General features: G+C 40.6%; 1 protein-coding gene across 7 annotated transcripts in view; it reads left to right on the forward strand.

Annotated features, from left to right (window-relative positions):
• Positions 1 to 18487, forward strand: part of LIMS1 (LIM zinc finger domain containing 1) — a 66846-nt gene extending 48359 nt beyond the window's left edge. For 6 of the 7 annotated variants that reach the window (XM_031605162.2, XM_090128183.1, XM_031605164.2 and 3 more), the window contains exons 2-10: positions 2075 to 2234; positions 7709 to 7775; positions 9979 to 10099; positions 10869 to 11018; positions 12034 to 12184; positions 12970 to 13062; positions 14236 to 14284; positions 16166 to 16241; positions 17040 to 18487. In XM_031605162.2, the coding sequence (XP_031461022.1) occupies positions 2075 to 2234; positions 7709 to 7775; positions 9979 to 10099; positions 10869 to 11018; positions 12034 to 12184; positions 12970 to 13062; positions 14236 to 14284; positions 16166 to 16241; positions 17040 to 17154 (982 nt within the window). In that variant the 3' untranslated portion in view covers positions 17155 to 18487. Of the gene's footprint in view, positions 1 to 2074; positions 2235 to 7708; positions 7776 to 9978; positions 10100 to 10868; positions 11019 to 12033; positions 12185 to 12969; positions 13063 to 14235; positions 14285 to 16165; positions 16242 to 16496; positions 16688 to 17039 lie in introns of all 7 variants that reach the window. The other variant, XM_031605166.2, reaches the window with a different exon arrangement.
• Positions 18488 to 20663: the final 2176 nt, after the last annotated feature.

Genomic DNA, 20663 nt, shown 5'->3' on the forward strand with positions numbered 1-20663 from the left:
AAGGCAGCCTTTACCACAGTTCTGTGTTTGATACGTTGCCAGTTGTAATCATCAACTAAAATTTGAGCTGGTGCTGTGAACTTAGCCAGTAATTGCATCAGAAGTTTTTATCGGGGGTTGAAGCAGGGTTGGCATTTGCCAAGTAGTCTCTGACTTCAGATTGTTTGCTTGTTTTGGGCAAACGTGCAGACTGTTTCACTAATGCAGGACTGTTGCATGCATCACTGTTTTTACATACGTGTTTTTACTTGGATTACATTTTTTCTCTGACAGCACTTAGCATTAAATAACTTATAAGTTATACCTCAGGAACTGGTGAGGTGATGGTGAGGCTCATGGTTTATGTTGTGATTACTGCTCATTCTGATTAACTCAGAGGATGGGTGAAGTGTCTGGCTTTTTTCCCCCTACAGAAAACGTGTGTAATCCGTGTAGACCATTGGCTCACTGTATGCTTAACTACACTTCATACATATAATCACTGCCGTTTTTCAGTATGTTGATCTCTTAAGTATGAAATGGACCATTTCTCAGTCTGACCTCCTTTGTGAAATTTGGCCGCTCACTGTTTTGCTGTAAGGACAGTGAGTATTTTGATGGCAGAGTTGTCTTCTGCAGAGTGCTCCTGAGAGAGAAATAAGAGACAGCTAATAATAACTGGTCGGATGTGACCTTGTGTATGGCTCTTCTGTGGTACAGTGTAAGAAACAGATAAAGCTCATTCCTTTTGGAGCTATGTGGTAGGTGTATACTTGCTAACTCAAATGTTGTGCAAGGTCTGAATTCACTTCCTGTCGAGCCTGAAGGGAGCCAAGAGGTGTTATCCCCTCAATAGTCTCAATAGTCCCCTGCAAGTCTTGGCATCTTACACAGGACCCTGCACTCCACACTGGCGAATGCAGCAGGAGATTTCTTTACTATATCCAAATCTGTGCCCGTGTATAAAATAATGTCCCAGTAAGCATCCAGACAAATATTTGCAGCAGTGCTTTTGTCAGTTGTGGTCAGATTGTATGAAACTAGACCACTGCCCTGTATTTGCTTTCTGCTATCAAGTGATGTTAGGGCAGAGAAGTGACCCTGAAAGGCATAGCCTTGAGAACCCAAGTATTAGTAAGAAAGCACTTGCAAAGGACAAATAAGTGACTTTTTTTTGGTACTAGAGCCTTAATTAAGTGTAAGACAGCTGTACTGACATGTGAACACAATCCTAGGGAAGTTGCAATCCCCCTGATATTTTGCAGCTATCACACTCATTCTATTGTCACATGCCTTTGAGAAGCAACCAAGATTGCTATTTGAGCTTTTCTTTTTTTTGCATCACCAGTTTGTGTTGCCCTATGCCTGGGTCATGGTGGAGCACCCCAGCACTGCAGCCAGAGCATTCCTACCTTCTCCTTGCCCTTGGTCTGGTGCTGGGGTGCTGTGATCTGCTTTTATGGAGATGAACCCTAACAAACCAGCTGAAAATCCTATGACTTTAAACTGTTATTTCTACAAGTTGTATATGGCTTGAAGTGATTTTACAGATTTGATTGTTTACCTGCTGTGGTTTTTAGTAATCTGCCAGACAAAATATCTTAAGCTCTTCCACATTGCTTGTTTAGAGCTTTTGAATTAATGTTGTTATACTCTCATATTCTAGAATTCTCGTATTCTAGAATTATGAATTATTTTAGAATTAACACTTATATTTTCTAGTGTGAAGTCCTCAATTACTGCTAACATTTGCCCTTATTTTCTGTAATTCTAATGTGTTCCATGACTTTTTATATTACTTCTTCGAATTACCTGTCTTTTCTCATCATAAAGAGGCAGCAAATGCATCTGTAACAGTAATCAATAATTATTAGAGCAGATCGTGGGGTTTTTATTTCCAAAGCATTTGGAGCCAGAGGGAAACAACAGTTTTATTTCTAAGGGAGCACCACAAGTCATTGAGTTCATGGAAAAGTTTTCAGTGGGCAGCCTAGCGTTAGGCTGATGCCATTGGCTTTGGGAAAAAATAGAGAACCAGAATCAGTTGTGCTGCCTTTGAGGCTCATTTTCTTTCTGTTTCTTGTTTTTATAACAGCAACATGGCAAACGCACTCGCAAATGCCATCTGTGAGCGCTGTAGAGGGGGCTTTGCACCAGCAGAGAAAATTGTCAACAGCAATGGTGAGCTGTACCACGAGCAGTGCTTCGTGTGTGCCCAGTGCTTCCAGCAGTTTCCTGAAGGGCTCTTCTATGAGGTAAGCTGGGAGAAGTAACTACAGACTGATCGATACCTTAGCAAGTGTTGTTGAAGAAATGGAGTTCCAAAAGATTATACGTGGTAGAGGGGAGAAAAAAGAAGAAATGTTTCTGTGCTTGTTCGGAGAATATTAGTGTGTATAACCTTATTTAAGTGTGTAACTTAGTCTTGCTAGGGCTGAGAAAAGAACTATTGGAGATTTCTCTCCCTGTGCGTATTTTTTTTCCTTAAAATCTGTAGACTATATATATCATCAGAAATACAGGGAAAGCATTCTTCTTAGAAGAGAGTCATCAAAGGGAAATCCCTGCATCCTGCAGTCTTTAGGAGATTTATTGCTGAGTGAGTGAGTGAGGCCTGCACAGTTTCTGAAATATTGTTTGTAGAGATGAGCTGTAAGCCAGCATGCTGAGTTCAAGATGTGTTGACAACCAAAATCAGGTGAGGCCTGAGTCAGGTAAACCCAGAGTTTAATATACCCCACTCACCTTTCTTTAACCATGGGTGTAAGGAAGGGTAGATCATGGGATACAGGGTTTTATCATTATTATTTACCTGATTATTATCATTATTATTACCTGAAGCTAGCTGAGGCTCAAACAGATCAAAGGTAGAGTTCTCAAAATTATCAAATGTTTAGTTGCTTCTGAAAATCCTGTTCTAACCCACTTCACATGCAGTGCCATCGTTGTGTCAAGAGCACATTTCATTTTCCACAGTTGTGTTTTTAATTATACAGAGTCATGCTATATAGTTTGGAGAAGGAGACTGGGTGAGGAGTGTTCCTTGGAAAAAGAGGCTGGCAAAGGGGATTCCTGGTCTTGCTTTCTCTCACCTTGCTTGAGGATCAAAAGGTTTTTCAATGCAGTAGAGATAATGTTGCACAATTTGAGGCAAATGAGCCAGCAGTGGTCCATGACACATCAAAAGGTGGGCTGCAGAACAGTAGCAATTAAGAAAAGACAAAACAAAACACCCCTTAGATACTTACACCTTGCATTATTATTGTTAGTATTATATGAGTTGCTCCCTGCTTGCAGGCATGGTAAAGAGTCTGCCCTGACATGCTAAGATTGGAGTCAAATATGAAGTGATACACACATTTTAAAAGTAAAACATTTGTTGATAAAACTGTCTTAAAAGAATAAAATGTATTTTCTCTGAATAGTGAGCACTTTATTCATCATTTTTCTGACTCTCAAATAACAGTGGGACAATCCATGGACTTCTTTCAGAAAGTAGAATGGTCTTTTGAGACAGTCTGTATCTCCTAGAGGACAGATAGAGGAGGGCTGCAATGAAGAAAAAGTCTTATGTTTGCACCTGGTCAAGGAATGTTACAACCTTTCTGTTGCTCATCAGTGACCATAGCTGTGTGACCTATTTGGCAGGGGCAAGAGATCTAATAGTATTTAGTTACACTGTTAACGTTTGTATTCATTAAGTCAGAAGTGAATGCTCAATGATTGTTTTGGGAATAAAAGAAGGCTAGTGTACTTATTAGATATGTTTTTGTTTGAAGTTGCTAATTGTTTTTTTTCAGGATAAGTTGAGGCTTGCAGTGACTTTGTTCTTGAGAAATGTTACACAGAAAGTGGAAAGTTTCAGTTAAAAAAAAGTGATTATCAAGGATAAGAGAATATCCAAAGACTTGTGTGAGGCTTGAACTTGAGGCCGTTTTTCTTCCTCAAGTCCTTCTAATGGCTACCACAAGGTCTTGCAGTTTCTCTCTACATCAGCAAGTCTGTCTGCTGCTGTTGAAGAGAGGTACTTTCCAGTCTCTGTAAGTGCTCTGACAAGCATCAGAAGATGGTTCATAAATATCACCCAGCCTTCCACCCACATTTATATTGGCTTGTGCTTGACATCTTCTACATAGTGAATGTCCATACTGTGCTAGCCCGTGTGCCTTTTGGGCGGGTTGGAAATGTTTGACAGAGTCCTCTGCACTCTCCAGATATTCCATGCTGCCTACACAGCTTTCATTTAGCACTGAAGTGGTCACTGAGATTGCAGTGGAATCTGGCCTTGGAACCTTGGCACAGTTTCTGTGTTGCTCATGGAGAAGTGGAGGCAAGCTTGCTCTTCTTTCATGCAGTGTGGTTTAGCACCTCAGCATGTGAGTTGGGAATATAGCAGCTGAGAGCATTTAGGGGAGAGAGAAGAACAGGAACAGCCCTAAGCAGATAAAGGGTAAGCTTAGGTTGGCCAATGCTCAGGAGATGGCTGGTAATGAGTAACTGGGGTGATCTGTTATCTCTGTGAGGAAACAGTGACTGGAGAGGGCAGTTGCTCACTCTACTTAGTGCTAGTGTGGTCTCACTTTGATTACTGTGTGCAGTTTTGGGCACACAACATAAAATGGACGTAAAACTATTAGAGAGCATCCAAAAAAAGGCTAAAAAAATGGGGAAGGGTTTGTAGGGCAAGATGTGTGAGAAGCAGCTGAGACCCCTTGGTTTGTTAAGCCCAGAGCAGAGAGACTGATGGGGGTGGGCGTGGAACAGGCTGCCCAGGGCAGTGGTTACGTCCCCGAGCTGCCAGAGTTGAAGGAAACATTTGGACAGCATTCTCAAACACAGGGTCTGATTTTTGGGTGGTCCTGTGTGGAGCCAGGAGATGGACTGAGTGATCCTTGTGGGCCCCTCTCAATTCAGGACATTCAATCGTTCTTAGGCAGAAAGGATATCTTTCTTGGACTGGCTTAATGAACCCTTTAAAAAGATGCTTGTGGAGATGTGGACAGGTAGTGTGTTTTTCTGAGCAGGTTCCCCATGGGTAAACACATGCATTGTTATTAGCCCTGCATTAGATGATGTTTATTCTGTGCCCAGTTCAGGTAAGCTAGCGTTTCTTGGAAAAGACTTGGGGAGGTTAAATATTCTTCCTGTGCATATCGCAAGCACTGCAGAGTTTCCCCAGTTAGTCATTAAGCCGCTTATCACATTTGCACTCAAGTGCTGCCATAAGTTTTCATGCTCTGCTCCACCATGGTGAGGCAGAACCGGTCAGGCTACTCAGGAAGAAAAGCTGGTATCTCTGCAGAATGTGACAGAAAGCTGCTTTCCCTGCAGTTGCCTTCAGAGAGTTTGATAACAGACAGCAGTGCACAGTGCAGTACTGACAGTGGAATAACAGCCCATTTGCACGGGCAGCTTTGGTGGCTGGTTTGCCCCATTGCAATTACTCAGTGGGCTTTTTCTCAAGACCTTGTGACTCTGGACTTCAGAAATGGACCTCCCTAGAAGTCTCTCCCAATAGGAACTGTGAGCACCTCACTTTCAAACATAGGTGAATACTACTTGTAGCACAGCTGTTTGTTAAAAGAACTTTTAGGATCCTTATGAGCCTCCCAGGAGCCCTTGGGCATCTCTCTGCTCTGTTTCAGAAAAAGGCCAGCCTCCTCTGCGCTGTGCTGGGGGAGGGAAGATGGAAGGGTTTAGAGACGTGCATCCCACAGTAGAAGAAATGCAACAAAATCCTTATGAAGCTACTTTTTTTTTTTTTTTTTTTTTTTTTAAAGATGTTTCTAATAACCTGTAACAAAATAAAAGGAAAGTGCAACTGCAGTGAACTTCTCAAATTTATTTCTATTCCATTTCAACCTGGAGTGTTTTCTTTCATTGAGCTTTACCAGAAACTACCCTAAAGGAAGCATCTGTAAAGAATCGGGATTTGTGCAAGTCTTTCCAAATCATAGGTTAGTAAAGATGTGGAGATCAGCTGGAGATAATGTTGTGGTGAAATGTGCTACACAGAACCATAGAATTAACGGACCTCCACCATACAACAGTCCAGTGACCTTGCTTTTAAAATCCGTGGTGTGTCATTTGTCATAAAAACTTAAGACTTTCTCTGATGGAGGAGCTGCTGGACCATCCACAAATGCTGCACAAACAAGCCAAGAATGTTGAAAATATAAATAAAAGCAAATAGTAACCAACTTGCCTGACAGAAACCTGTTCGGTCTGCCCAGATCAATTTGTGGCTCTGAAATCCAAGCAAACATATGCATCTCCCAATGTACCAGCTGTTTACACAAGGCTGGAAGCTTTCTGGTGGTGGGTTTTTTTGTTCAGTTTAAAAAGAATTACATTTGGCAGGAAGTAAGCACATTCTCAATGAACTAATAGTTACCATTACTCTTTGAGACACTAATAGACCTCTGTCTCTTCATTAAAAAAAAACAAAAAACAACACAAACACTACTTCCAATTAAAAAGTCATCTGTTTTAGAGTATTAAAAGCCCTTGATGAATTGCTGGAATAGGCTTCTGGAAAGAGACAGTGGAGCACGCATCTTTCTGATCCTTGTGTAGGTGAGATTCAGGCTGGGCACAGAAATTAAGTTTCTGATCTCATGTTTTCAGTGATTTCTAAATGGTCGCATGAAATCCTGCCAGTGGTTCTGTATATTGCACTGTATTACTGTACTTATGTTTTATTTGATCCTTGAAATTTCAGAGTGCAAAAGGATACATACGGCTGTATTTTCAATCTGTGCATCAAAACTTAATTTGTGGGTAATATGTTACGCTATTTACTTTGTTTTGTGTTAGATTCAGTACAAAGAAAGGAGTGGGGTTTTCCTGCTGTGCTTCTTTCCAGGTTTTTAAACTTAAGACATTCAAATCCAAACATACCTAATATTATCTGTCTGGTTTTAACATGCTAGCTGGCATTTGTGTCTACCAGTGGTGTGCCTGAAGGTATCTAAACATTTCCCATGGCTTTAGGACATACTTGTCTACATGTTCTTACATATTCCTCAGTTAGACTGCTAATGTAGTGCCATACCATTTTTTTCCAGATTTTTTTTTTTTTCTGTATGAGCATGACCTACAACTGAACTTCTCTAAGCTTTGAGAAAATTCAACTCTGACTCACTTCAGATCAGCTCCTTATTCCATCTAGCCAGTTTAGAGAATTTTGTTCTTTAAAATTTCCTCAAACAAACGTTGTGAAGGAAAAGCATGATTTCTTTTCATGTTTTGCCTGCAGTGCTCCATGAATTGCGAAGGTTTCTTTTGCTGGGTGTTCTTCCTTCCCCCAGACTTACTTCCTCCAGCGTGCTGGGCCATTCTTACAGGAAACACAGAGTGAGGAAGGGATCAAATAGGTTCAGGGAAAATGCTTCCCCCCAGGAAGAGTTTTTAAAAGCTAATTTCCTGCATAGAATTCTGTCTGCATCAGATTTTCATTAGTCTCTCAAAATTCAGGCATCTGTTGTGATATAAAAGAAGATGGGTTACACTTTCAGCAGTATTAAAGGAATGATGTTGTATTAATAACAGTACCTGAATTACGGTGGGTGAATTTCTTGCCTGTTTTTCTAGCATGTGGTCTGGTTTGCTTATTATGCAGCTCCTTATCCTCTGCTACTCAGTTGCTTGTGAAAACTACCTGCTGTGTTACAGTAAATACTGTCAAGGGCATGCTCCTAACCTCTCCTGCCTTGTTTTCCATTTGCAGTTTGAAGGGAGGAAGTACTGCGAACATGATTTTCAAATGCTTTTTGCCCCTTGCTGCCATCAGTGTGGTAAGTTTTACATTCCTGTGAAATATTTCACACTGAACACAAATGGGAAGTCAACATATGTTGCTGGGGGAAGATGTGCAGCCCTGTTGTATCTCCTCTGGGAGGTGGCCCCACACAGCTGAGGAACTTTCAGAATGAACTTCAGTGAATTTAGGGAGCTGCTTTTCCTAAAGGTCATCAAACAGTAGGTTTTGAAAAAAAAGGTTTCATTATTTGCATGAGTAGTTTAACTGTTCATCCAGTGACTCAATGAACAGCCCATTCATGAACTCCTGATTTTCTGCATCCACATGCATGTACTCACATGTTCCTTCTCATGCAGCTGAAACCCTCCCACAAGTCTTAATCTGTTTTGACCATTGTAACCTGTCCATGTTGTTCTCCTCTGTAGAAGGAGTCTTTATCATCTAGTGATATCACCAGCTTTCTATTTTTGACACAAAATTTAAGGCTTCAGCATCTGTTGTCTACCCTGTGTAACACTGAGGGCTGCATTTTATTTGCTGCTATTGAGTAAATGCTTGCATGTCTGCTACACTGTAATCAACAGCGAGTTTTCTTTTACACCACGTTTTCTGTGTGTGACACATTTTGCTTGGTTGGGGTTGAGAAGTCATTGCCGTACCCTTGCTTGACCAGGTCTGGAAGCTCTTATTTTTCTGAGGCACCTGGGCAAGCTGTTACAACTTTCACTTATCTTAGTAAGGCCTTTCCCTTGTGCAGAGGGAGGGCTCGGATGCTGGAAGGAGGGGAAGCAGATTTACAGCTGCAGATTTGAACAAGCAGGGGAAGAGGAAGAGCTCACTGGTGATATCTGAGTGAACTTGAAGTGTGTGACAAACCATAAGGGAACTGCTTTGTTCCTTCTACAGTCCAGTCACTTCCCAAGTGTGAGGGACCTTTGTGTTCCTCCAGTTACTCTGCAGTCTCTCTCCTTTGTTTTCTTCCTGCTCTTGTGTGCCACAGCTTCCCCTTTTCCTTTACTGCTCTTGGCCTGGAAAGGACTTCTGTGAATCCTCCTTTCTAACCCCTTGAAACACAAAGCACAGCTCTTCCTGCATACCAGCATTGTCCATACATGGCAGAGCTCTGCTCCTCTCCTGTTGCTGATCTGCTCCTAGCTTCCCTTTGGTGAGTTTGGCAGAGGGAACTTCACCTCTGCAGCATTCAGAGACCAGAAACTGTTCTGGCCTCTAGCAGGTTAATGCAGGAGCTACACCATGTATCTTCAGGACTTTTCCTACCGAGCTGCCACAGCCCGTTAGTTTCTGCTGCTTCTACTCTGACTCCTCGTAGCACCAACTCTATTAAAATCTCATCAGTTTTATGTACTGACTTGTTCCTACAGACGACTTGAAGTGAATTTGCTGGAGGGTGTGACGGGCTGGCTGGACTGCCTCCCAGGTCACTCTGCTCACTTACCTGCAGCACTCCATGGATCCTGCCTGGAACCTTTCCAGTTTTTTAATTTAGTGAGAGTAGCCAAAATCAACAGGGCTGTTGTCAGCACTGATGCCTCAAGCTTTCCCTACACTTCTAGAGACCATGTAATTTTATTCTTGAAAAGCTATGACTTCATGGGAATGCCACAGACTTGCATGCTAGACTTCATTTCATTCATATCTGTTATCTGCCTGATCGCTTCTCTTTGACAGCTGTTTGATTTGTAGGTTCTTTAGAGCCAGGATTCAGCCTTTCACAGCACCAGGAAGCTGAGCTCTTGACATATTTTAGGCAGTGTTTGCACTGCGCAGGGGCCATGGCTGCAATGTGTATGCAGAGAACAATGTGCATGCTTGGCATGGCTGTGCAGTAGAGAACATGGAATGGTAGTTTTCTCATTTTTTCAGTGCCTCACAGGACAGGACTCTGTGGTAGATCAGAAATCAGTATGTGTTGGATTTACTATTTAGTAAGTGCATTCTCCTATTGTGTCTTTGTACTTTGACTCCAGTTTTCTTGCAGTAGGGTCAAGGCCACCCAAACTCAGTTCTGTTGTCCTTTGAATTTGGAGCCCTTTCAAGGCTTGATTATAGACCTAGCGGAGTAGAAGCCAACACTGTGTCAATGACAATTCCAAAATGTCCTTTTTTAGAAGAAAAGAGAAGCAAAAATGATGATGTAATTCTAGTGATTCGGTTGCAGGCTTCTTCTAATTTTGTGTAGCATGGTATTTTACATCCCGTTACTGTGTTTCCTACAGGTGAGTTCATTATTGGTCGTGTTATTAAAGCTATGAACAACAGTTGGCATCCAGAATGCTTCTGCTGTGATATCTGCCAACAAGTATTGGCAGATATTGGATTTGTCAAGAATGCTGGCAGGTGGGTCTTCACCCTTCCTTCTATCACTGCTCATGATGAAAGTGAAATGAAAGTTGGGGGAGATGTAGAGGTTATGGTTCCTAAAGCTTTCCTGCTGAGATGGAGTAACTGAAGTGTCTTTTATGAGAAAAGGGTCTAAGAATGCATCACAAAACTAAGAGTGGACATCTTAAATTATGCACATAAAATATTAACTACTTATCTACTTCAACACCAGATTTTTTGTCAAATGTGTATTTTATACCTGGTGATGTTTCAGGATCAGTAGGGTACTGTGATAGACACTTAGAAACGAATCAAATGCAGAAGTATTGTCATTTTTAAATAGATTTTTCAACATGGGTTCCCAATTTGAGTCCAGTTTATCACCCTATTCATTAATAAATGCTCTCACTTCAGTGGGATCCTTCATGGATTTTTTTAAGTAGACTATGTAGCCATTGATTTCATATTTTTAATGTGATATACCTAGTTATTTACAGAATTAGGGCCTGTTTTGTCATCCAGCTTCCAATCTAAATTTCTAAGAGTTTGAGGGTAAAGCATGAAATTGAAAGGAATTGAACCAACGATACTTCTGTGGTGATAGAAAATAAAATAATACGCCTTCTTCTGAACTTGGCTTGCCTACCAAAGAAATTGTTTTAAAGCCTTTATTCTCCTCCAAAAAAGAACTGATAGAAACTAGTTTCTATTAGATGCTTGATTTCTATTTTTTACCGTAGTAACAGATGCTTGTACTTACCTGTCTTCTTTTATGTTGTTTCAGACATCTTTGCCGTCCCTGCCATAACAGGGAAAAAGCCAGAGGCCTAGGAAAGTACATCTGCCAGAAGTGCCATGCCATTATTGACGAACAGCCTCTCATTTTCAAAAATGATCCTTATCACCCTGATCATTTCAACTGTGCAAATTGCGGGTAACTTGAGTTCCACAAAACAGGAGAATGCTGGTTTTATTTGCTTCATCCATTTCCATTTTAAAGTGGAAAACAGTTCTGTAAGGCAAAAGGGATGAGTTCTGAGTGCCTTGCTACTAGAGACGTGTCTGGTTATGTCTCTTGCGGTGGTAGAATTGGACCTTCCATTCAGACAACAGGTGATCTGTTGGGAAGTGAGGAAAGACTAATTTGCACCTCAGAAAATAGGAAATCTGGGCACAAGCTTGCTCATGGCAGCAAAATCATTGACATTATTTTTCTGCTATAAAGGGTAGAAAGGTGGTCTTCTTTGGCTGCTTCAGTCATTATCTTGCCTATGTTCTTTCTGTTTAGTTGAGTTGCCCAAAGTATGTTTTTCTTTTGAGCTTTCTCTGACCTCATTTTGTCAGCTTCTGCAGCTGCAGAATACGTAGCTGCATGTTTCTACATCCCCCACTGATGCATGGATCAGGGGGCATTGTAGGATATAGCATACTTTATTAGTTGTTTATTTTTTAGTACAAAGGAAGCTGTCATTTCAGGATCATAGCAGAGGCTGATTTGAAAAACAGAAGTGGTATTGTGCCACTGCTATTGTCAGCTTATATTTTTCTTTCTCTGATGTTTGATATCATGGAGAAAACACAGAGGAGTACATTTTCCTTTCAGTTACAATAATGTATATCTAAAAGATACTGGTGCTAAGAGAGCCAGAATGTAAGCCAGGCATGACTACAGCTTTCTAACCTGTGTGAAAAAAGCTCAGTAGCTATTTTCAGAGAGATTTGATGCATCCTACTTAGCAGGCTTTTCTCAGTTTTCTGTGGAATCAATCAGTCTTGTTTAAAAAATAATCATATTGAACTGTCACATTTGATGCTGCTAAATACATTATTGTAGTATAAATATAGTTACTAAAACAAGTGCTAAAAATTAAATTATCTCTAAAGAAGCTCTTGAGTTGAAATTGTTCAGTTCCTTTATTCATGCTCTCAATTAATGAATTTCTGAACAGGAAGGAACTTACTGCTGATGCTCGTGAGCTGAAGGGAGAATTATACTGTTTACCCTGCCATGACAAAATGGGTGTCCCCATCTGTGGAGCATGTAGAAGACCAATTGAAGGACGTGTGGTGAATGCCATGGGCAAACAGTGGCACGTGGAGGTAAACATCAGCTGACATATTGTCTTTCACAAATGTAAACGTTAACATACTTAACTGGAATATCGCCTATCAGTTTCCACGAAAGGATTAGAAAAGCATGCAGCAGTGGTCAGCAAATGGATCTCCTAATCTCATTTTCAACCTTCATGTGTCTTATCTCCCACTGAGAAAAGATTTCTGCTTGCGGAGCTAAAATCAGTAGTCCAAGGAAGCATTGCAAGGTCCTTGTAGAAGAAAATGCCACCAAGTGAAAAGCAGGATATATAGAAAGGCAGTGAAGTTCTGTGACAAACATAATACTAATGGGCATTGTAATATTCCTGTGGTTTCCAGTTACTTGCCATGTAAATATCTCCAAAGCAGTTTAGTTCATATTTCAAGTCCATGTGCAAGATTTAGTTCTTTATCTTCCATTTAAGTTACAAAGAGAAGCAGTCTTTGTTGTGAAATTCTCCTCCAGCAAGTGCTTTCTTCACAAACTGTAATCGTGGTGAAAATTATTTGATCTCACTTTATTCTGTCATTAATAACATATCAGAATCACTTCAGTGCATTTTTTTTTCTTTTTTGTAAGTTTTGGGTTGAAATGTTAAAGACAGTAAAAGGAACATTATTTTAGTGATCTAAAAGCATAAAACAATAGTTGTAATTCTTATTTTCAAGATGGCACAGCAAACTCAGTAGGCTTTGGTCATGTTCAATAGGGATTGTTTGTTTGCTTTTTCAAAAAAAAATCCACCATTATTTACAAGAAATCCAAAATAAATCCATAATTTTCTTCATAGCATTTTGTTTGTGCAAAATGTGAAAAGCCATTCCTGGGTCATCGTCATTATGAGAGAAAAGGCTTGGCATATTGTGAAACCCACTACAATCAGGTAAGGTTGCATGTTTTTGAAAATCGTAATTTTTAAACTCATAAACAGATTTTATTAATGGGAAATGGAAAATTAGAGAGATTCTGTTTTCTTATGATCACCTATGAGTATAAAACTAACTAGTAGGTGTTCCACTGCAGTCAGTTTATATGGGTTTCTCTAGAGGTAAGTTTTGCATTGAAAAAAGAAAACTGCAGGTAATTCATAAAGGATAGCTGGGCTAATTGGAATCTAGTTGTTCTTCTAGCTTAGTGTTGCTTATGTTGAGCTGTTTCAAGCTTTTACACATCTCTAAGATCAGAGCAGCTAATGACACTCAGGTTTTCCCAAGAACATAAAGACGATTTGCCACTCGGGAGCTGTGGTTTAACACAAAGCCTTTGGGTAGTGTGGTCTTCCTTACAGCTGCAATTCTAAGATGACTGTGTGTTAAGATACACTGCATCAAACAGCCCTTTCATCCACTTGCTGAAGACTAACAAAGACAAAATTTGTCAGAGGACACCACCTAGTGACCATTTGCATTTAAAGAAAAGGTACATGTAGTTGTACCATTTCCCTCCAGACTCCCTTGATTGTGCAGTCCAGCACCATAATGGATAGACCTTTCTTCTTTGGAAGCCAAATGCTAGGTGTCACGTACACATCTTTGCTTGGATAAACAAAAAGGAGGATTACATTTGGGAGTTGTAAGGCATCTGCTAATTACAGATAGATCCTAAGTCTGTCAGCGATTAAGGGCAGGTGATTGAAATACTGCTGGCATCCCTGCAGACAATAAATGCCATGACATTATTAGCAATAGTACATGATAGAGCAAGAACTGTGTGTTGAATGGATGTACAAATGTTCAGCTGGATGGTTACTTAAAATGTGTATGTGACTCTTCATTGCTAAATTTCAAATGTTCCAATGTTCAGAATTAGGGAAACAGCAAAACAAAACCATATTTGTAGAGGGTCAAGCAGATGTAAGGAAATGTTTTCATCTTTAATATTATAAAGACTTTTTATGATAAGATGATGCAAGATTGAATTGGAAACCCAAATCAGACTTGCCATCATTCTCCTTTATTTAAACTGAAATAAACAGGAAAGCGATGAAATGCAGTTGAGAAATTACTGTCAATAAAATCATTACATTAAAAATTCATTGCTTCTCCTTCCTCTTCAGCTGTTTGGTGATGTATGTTTCCATTGCAATCGTGTGATTGAAGGAGATGGTAAGCAGTTCTCTAGCTGTTTTCTTAATGTTATGTTCTGATGAAAGTTCTTTCTAAAAGTGGAAGGAAGGTCCTTTGTTGAATCCTTCACTGCTCCCATTAAACCACAAAGAAGCATTCTCTCTATCAGAAACTAAAATAGATGTGATTGGTCAAAGGCCAAAGGGGAAGAAGACTTTACAGCAGATGTTTTGTGATGATGGAAGGTCAAACAGGAGCTAAAGAGAACTGTGGTCAGCTGGAAACCTTTTAGTAATAACCAAAGCCCAAGGATGCTGAGATGCAGAGGAGGCTTCCTGCCCCCACCAGCTTTCAAAAGGGACACGTACAACCGTGAGAATGACCACATAGGCATCTCCTCAAATGAATTTAGGGATCATGACAGATTTGGAAAAATATTTAGATACTGAACAATTTCAGTAGGCTTTGTGAGGGATTTTTTTTTTTAAGTGCCTAGCTTCCATTGTTTCAGTTTGGTTCCTGGAGATATTCACCTATCAGTCACAGGCACCTGTCTTTTGAAAATAGAGGCTGATGATAATTTCACAAAACGGGGAAGGAATTGTACCTGAAAAGATCTGTCCTGTGAAGGCATAACTGGAAGCGTCTTAATTTTGAGGAGGAGAGATTGCTTTGTAGGCTGTTTTGGACTATCATCAGTGATAAAATGCCATAAGGCAAATCATTCCAAGTGCAGTCATGCCACATTATTTTGTTCCTAGCTACACCTACCTGCCTGAAGTAAACACTGTAACACACAATAAATCTTAGCCTCACCTAAGCTAAAGCCATTCTCAAAGTGGGAGGAAGCCTCTGGTATATAAAAGGAGCCATAAAGTAGTTCGCAGTCATGTAAATATAGGGTGAGACCTACATTCCACTTTGGGACTGGACTCTACCTGCAAAACAACAATCCAGAAGCACTGTCCTCTGCACTGAGATCCTGAATGAAGAGAACTGGGTCTTGGAGTGAATGAGTAAATGCAGCCTTGTCTGATTATCACATCTCTGTCGGTTGTGAATGTCATGCCATAAAATCTGACTCTCGATATTGTACATTTCAGTCACTGAACTGAACAGATTATAAAGTAGTAATTACTTTCATTGTGCATCCTCAATTATTCTAAATTTCTTCTTTCATTTCTACACACAAATTTGACGCTGCTATCACAAATGATGAGTATCCAATTTTGTTTTTCCTCTCTATCTGGTGAAACAAATACTTGTGGCAGCAGTTTTTTAAGAGACTGCGTTACAGAGATCTCTTGTAAGCAGACTTTCCTTTGACTAGTATTATTTTGGCAAGCAGAGGAAGAAATGTAAGCATATGTGGATGTGCTTGCCCCATATGTGGGAAAAGAAGTTTGGCTTTACAAAGTTCTGGTTTTCAGGCTCCCAGAGCCTTCTCTTCTCTAGCTGAACAAGCCCAGTTCCCTCAACCTTTCTTCATGGGAGAGGTGCTTCAGCCCTCTGATCATCTTAGTGGCCCTCCTCTGGACCAGTTCCAAGAGCTCCACGTGGAACCTTAAAACCTTAGTTAGAATCCTTGATCTGAGGCTGGAAACAGAAGCAACTTTTGGCAGGGAAAGGTGGGAAGGTATACTGAAAGAGGGGAGTAACTGAAAATTGAGGTACAGAACAAAAAGAAGACAACCAAAGCAGAGTTGCATGCCCTCTGCGAGACAGCTTTATTGTTGCTTCACAGTCCCACTGTGCAACAACCAGGTGTACCTTCCTAGTCTTGCCTCATTATTGTTGCAGACCTTAATGCTTGCTACAAGATTCAAATGATTGTTTTTCACATCTCACAAATATTTGAGCTTAACTGTTAATTTTTTTGGTAATGCTAATGATTTACTCTTTTTTTTTTCCTTGCTCTAGTTGTGTCTGCTCTGAATAAGGCATGGTGTGTGAACTGTTTTGCTTGTTCAACTTGCAACACTAAGTTAACGCTCAAGTAAGTCAATCGATAGGTGTGATGCCTTTAAAAAATATCAATGGTTATCTTTAAAATATTAGATGTTGCTATAGGTTTAACTGTTACACTATAAAAGCCATATGAACAACACTGAGAAAATATGCCTTTACCTTCTTCTTGCTCCATTTACTAATTTACATCTCTTTCAGCTGCCTGTTCCGTTCTTCCTTCAGATCAGTCTTCTTAACTCTTCTCCTTTTTCGTCCTTTATTTTTTCTGCCTTTAACTCTGAAGGGATAAGTTTGTTGAAATTGATCTAAAACCTGTCTGCAAACACTGCTATGAGAAAATGCCAGATGAATTTAAGCGACGCCTTGCCAAACGGGAACGTGAAGCGAAGGAGAAAGAGAAGCAGAAAAAGAAAAAGCCCATCTGTTTGTAAACTTTTTTTCTTCTCACCACCACCTGTGCTCCTTTCTTCTTTGGTCAGTGCTACAGATGCTTTTACATAAAGTTTTTTGCATGCGTTCATGGCTGTCACAGCCAAATATTTTTCACAAAACTGCAACTTGAAATATTGTTATTATCTTAAGCTTGGTTTGCTTAGCAATACAGCTGAGTTTGAAAGATTTTTTAAGAGACACAGTTATAAATAGGGGCATAACTCACTCAGAGTATTTCAGTCACGGTCCGCAATGTATATAAGCTTCTGAAAGTAATTTCATACATATGTATAAAGTGCAGTTGCAGTTTTTTGTCTGTGCGCATTTAATAGGACCTTTATTTTCTCCAGGATCCCTTCCACTAAAACTTTGTTTTCTTGCTTTGTCATTTTAGAAATAAATTTGTTGAGTTTGATATGAAGCCTGTCTGCAAAAAGTGCTATGAGAAGTTTCCTCTAGAGCTGAAGAAAAGACTGAAGAAATTAGCTGAAACTGTGGGAAGGAAGTGAAGACTTCTTCTGCTCTCCCCTTTCCTTATGAAAATGTTATATCTGTTACTTGGGAGGGACTGTGAGGCTGTAATCAGACGAGATTACAATGCATGCCTTTTATCTTGAAATTCTCCATTCTATGAGTACATGTACAAATACGGATCTGTTGAAAAACAGACCACGCTTCTGTCGACTCACCTGAAAGGTTTCTGACCCTGATAATGCACCGATACAAGTGGGCCATTGCGCGCAGTAATCTCTGAGGAATTTGAGATTGAGAAAATATGCTTGTAAGTACCTGCAAAAACACACTGTACAAACATGCCCAACATTATGGGTATGTAGTGTCATTTATATTAATGAAAATATCAGTGTGCAAATTAAGCATGCATACAGAATTTCCCGTGGCCTGGGCAAGAAACCAAACATACCTCATTTCCCGGAAAAAATAATGCTTAGATTTCAGGTCATATAGTCCCATTGAGGAGCCTTGTTTAAAGTGGTTTGAAAAGTACCATATTTCTAAATACAGTCACTATACAAATGACCTACTTCCAATAGTTTGTACTTACACGCTGAATCTTTGTACATCAGACTTAGCATGAAATATCTATATGAAGTCTAATTCCCACTGCAAGAAACGAGTATACTCAGACCTACTTGAATTTTGCTGTATTCCATTCAGAATAACACATTAACTTTTATATAAGCTTTTGCATTTTATTTACTTTTTGTGCCTTATTCTGCTGGACCATATGTAACAGTGTTCCATGAAATATATATATATAGTTTTATTTTTATTTCTTATTTTTGTGCAGAAACTATGTACGAGGTATTTTCAAGAGATAACAAAATTTGCCTTAATTATGCAGGATGTAAGAGGAATTTTGTTTCAGGTGTGAACGCCTGAGGTTGAAGTTTAGCTTCTAGGCTTCCCTGACTTCTGGAACAGCAATGAAAATGCGTATTTGAGTTAACTGGCAATATTACTTTTACACTGTGAGTGTAAATATGTGAGGTTTGATCCTACTAGGATCTGTTTCTTCAGCCATCTTCAAGAACTGTGCTCACAAATCGTCAGAATTCACTGTAGTATGCTTGTGATTGCTTTATACTATTGACTTCTGTCCATGAAAGTTTGCTTTTCCCTTTTCTGTCAAAAATACCATTACTTAGGAATTCTTCATGGTACTGTTATCAAGTATGCAAACCTTTTTTTTTCATATTAGAAACACAATTTTTATATAATTACATCATAGCAAGAAAAATGTCCTTTCCTGTTTATGGAAAACCAAATGCTTTAAAACATCTTTCCAGTGTCATTAATAAAGGCTAATGTTATTACAACCTGTATCACCTCTCTTATGTCAGTACTTGAGATGGGTGGAAAAGCATCTAGGCAGCCTTCCTTTGCTATGCTTCTACCTGTGACTGTGCATGTAAAACTCTTTTACTGTCCTGACTTAGAGGAGACATATGCCTGTCCAAAATACACACTTTAGTTTTTAGCTTTAAAAAAGAAATTATCATTTGTTTCATAACCAACAGCTTGATTCTTCTGGATATTTTCTGATTGGCACTGTCACCAGGTTTTCTGAAAGAAAATAAGTTCAAAAGCACATCTTCCTCCCAGAAGAGGAGGAAGCCTCACAAGGTTACATCCTCACCTCACTCATGCTGTGTAGCCATCAGTTTCCCCTGGGCTCTGTGGCAGTCCTGGAGCCCTAACACAGTGTTTTCTGCTGTTTTTTCAAGCTCTTGATGGTGAACACCATGCAATAGTGCAGTAGCAGCAAGGCAGTGGTTTCTGTGGCATTAACACAGGTGTGTGTTTCAGACCCCACAAATAGCACCGAGGGTGTCTTGGGGCTTCAAAGCCTGTTGCATCCCATAAAGATTTCAGAAGGAAAGGACTGTCAGGTCAGGTAGTCCAAACATCTGTTCCAGGCAAGTGTGACTTTCAAAGCTTCATCAATACTAGAAGTCTTACCTAGCCAAGTTTTGAGCATCTCCAAGGAAGAGGTGATTTCACAGGCCTCTGTGGGCAATAGTTCCAGTGTTTAATGACCTTCATGGTGAAGTTTTTTTTCTGTATTCTTCTTGTTTCCCCAGTGGAATGTTGCTCAAATTCACACTGCTCACTCAGCAGCCATCTTCGGAGTAAACTATCATTGAAGTAATAACCATGAATATTGTCATCAAGAGCATTAATTAAAAGAAGTGCAAAACAGAGCCAGGGAGTGAGCTAGCAATTAGGCAGCCTGGACAATTACAGGTATGGCGTTGAAGCTCACTTCCTGGCCTGTCAGTACTGTAAGTATTTCAAATAGATGTACATGCTTTGAGGCTGATTTTATTACAAGAAGGACATTGAGACCCTGGAGTGTGTCCAGAGAAAGACAACAAAGCTGTGAGGGGTTTGGAGCACAGGTTTTATGGGGAGCAGCTGAGGGAACTGGGGTTGTTCAGTCTGGATAAGAGGAGGCTCAGGGGAGACCTTATCGCTCTCCTCAATGAACCGAAAGGAAGTTGGGCGAAGTGAGGGTTGGCCTCTTCTCCCAGAGATAGGATGAGAGGGAATGGCCTCAAATTGCACCACGGGAGGTTCAGGTTGGATATTATTAAAAATTCATCCTCAGAAAGAGTGGTGAAGCGGTGGCACAGGCTGCCCAGGGAGGAGATGCAGTCACTCTTCCTGGACTGTTCAACAACTGCATTGATGTGGCACTGTCACTCCCGCCCGTAAGAGGAGGGAAGAGGTGACCAGATTCATGAATACCCCCAGTTAGATTAAGGCAGAACAACACACAGATTTCGTAACACATCCGTTTTAATGAAAATCTATGTACTAGAATTATCCCGTAATACTGGCACTCTAACGGAGCACTTTAGAAAGCCCAGTGGAGGTACCTGCAGGGGGAAGGATCTGTGCCTAAAGATTTTCTGCCTCTGGCAGCTGCAAGCCCTGTGCTCAGTTCCTACCAAGGTAGTCAGTGTTTCCTGGGTACAGCAGCAGCCTCGGGGCTTAGCGATGGTGGGCGGGGTGCATTTGTGATTCATTCCTAATGAATGAGACTTCGCGTAACTTGGAGCTTGGTGTCCCCACTTTGCTTAGAACCGGCAGAAGAGATCAGCCCCTCCAGTAAGCAGCAGCCAGAATTCCCTGGAAGGAATTAAAGCACCGGGCAGCGCTAGTGCTTAGAATCACAAAACTCAGAACATAGCTTTTTAAGCCCCGTCTTTTGGGTTTGCGCATCTCGCCATCTTATACGCCGCTTCTGAGAGTAACCAATTATTTCTGTACTCGCGGTGCCTGGAACACACAGCTCGAAACTCGTCGTCTACGAGTTCAAGCAATAAAGCCTGACGGCTGGCGGATGACGCGGACAAGTCGCGGTGACACAGATGAGAAAAACGCCTCAGCACGGCCTCACGCAGCGCTGAGTTTCCTAAGACCGCTCAAGGGCGGACAGGCTGAGGACGGCGCGGCAGCACCGCGGAATCCCGCGCTGAGCGGCGTAACGTTC

The sequence above is a fragment of the Phasianus colchicus genome, chromosome 1 (assembly GCF_987193195.1).
Source record: "Phasianus colchicus chromosome 1, bPhaCol1.hap1.1, whole genome shotgun sequence".
Lineage (NCBI taxonomy): Eukaryota > Metazoa > Chordata > Aves > Galliformes > Phasianidae > Phasianus > Phasianus colchicus.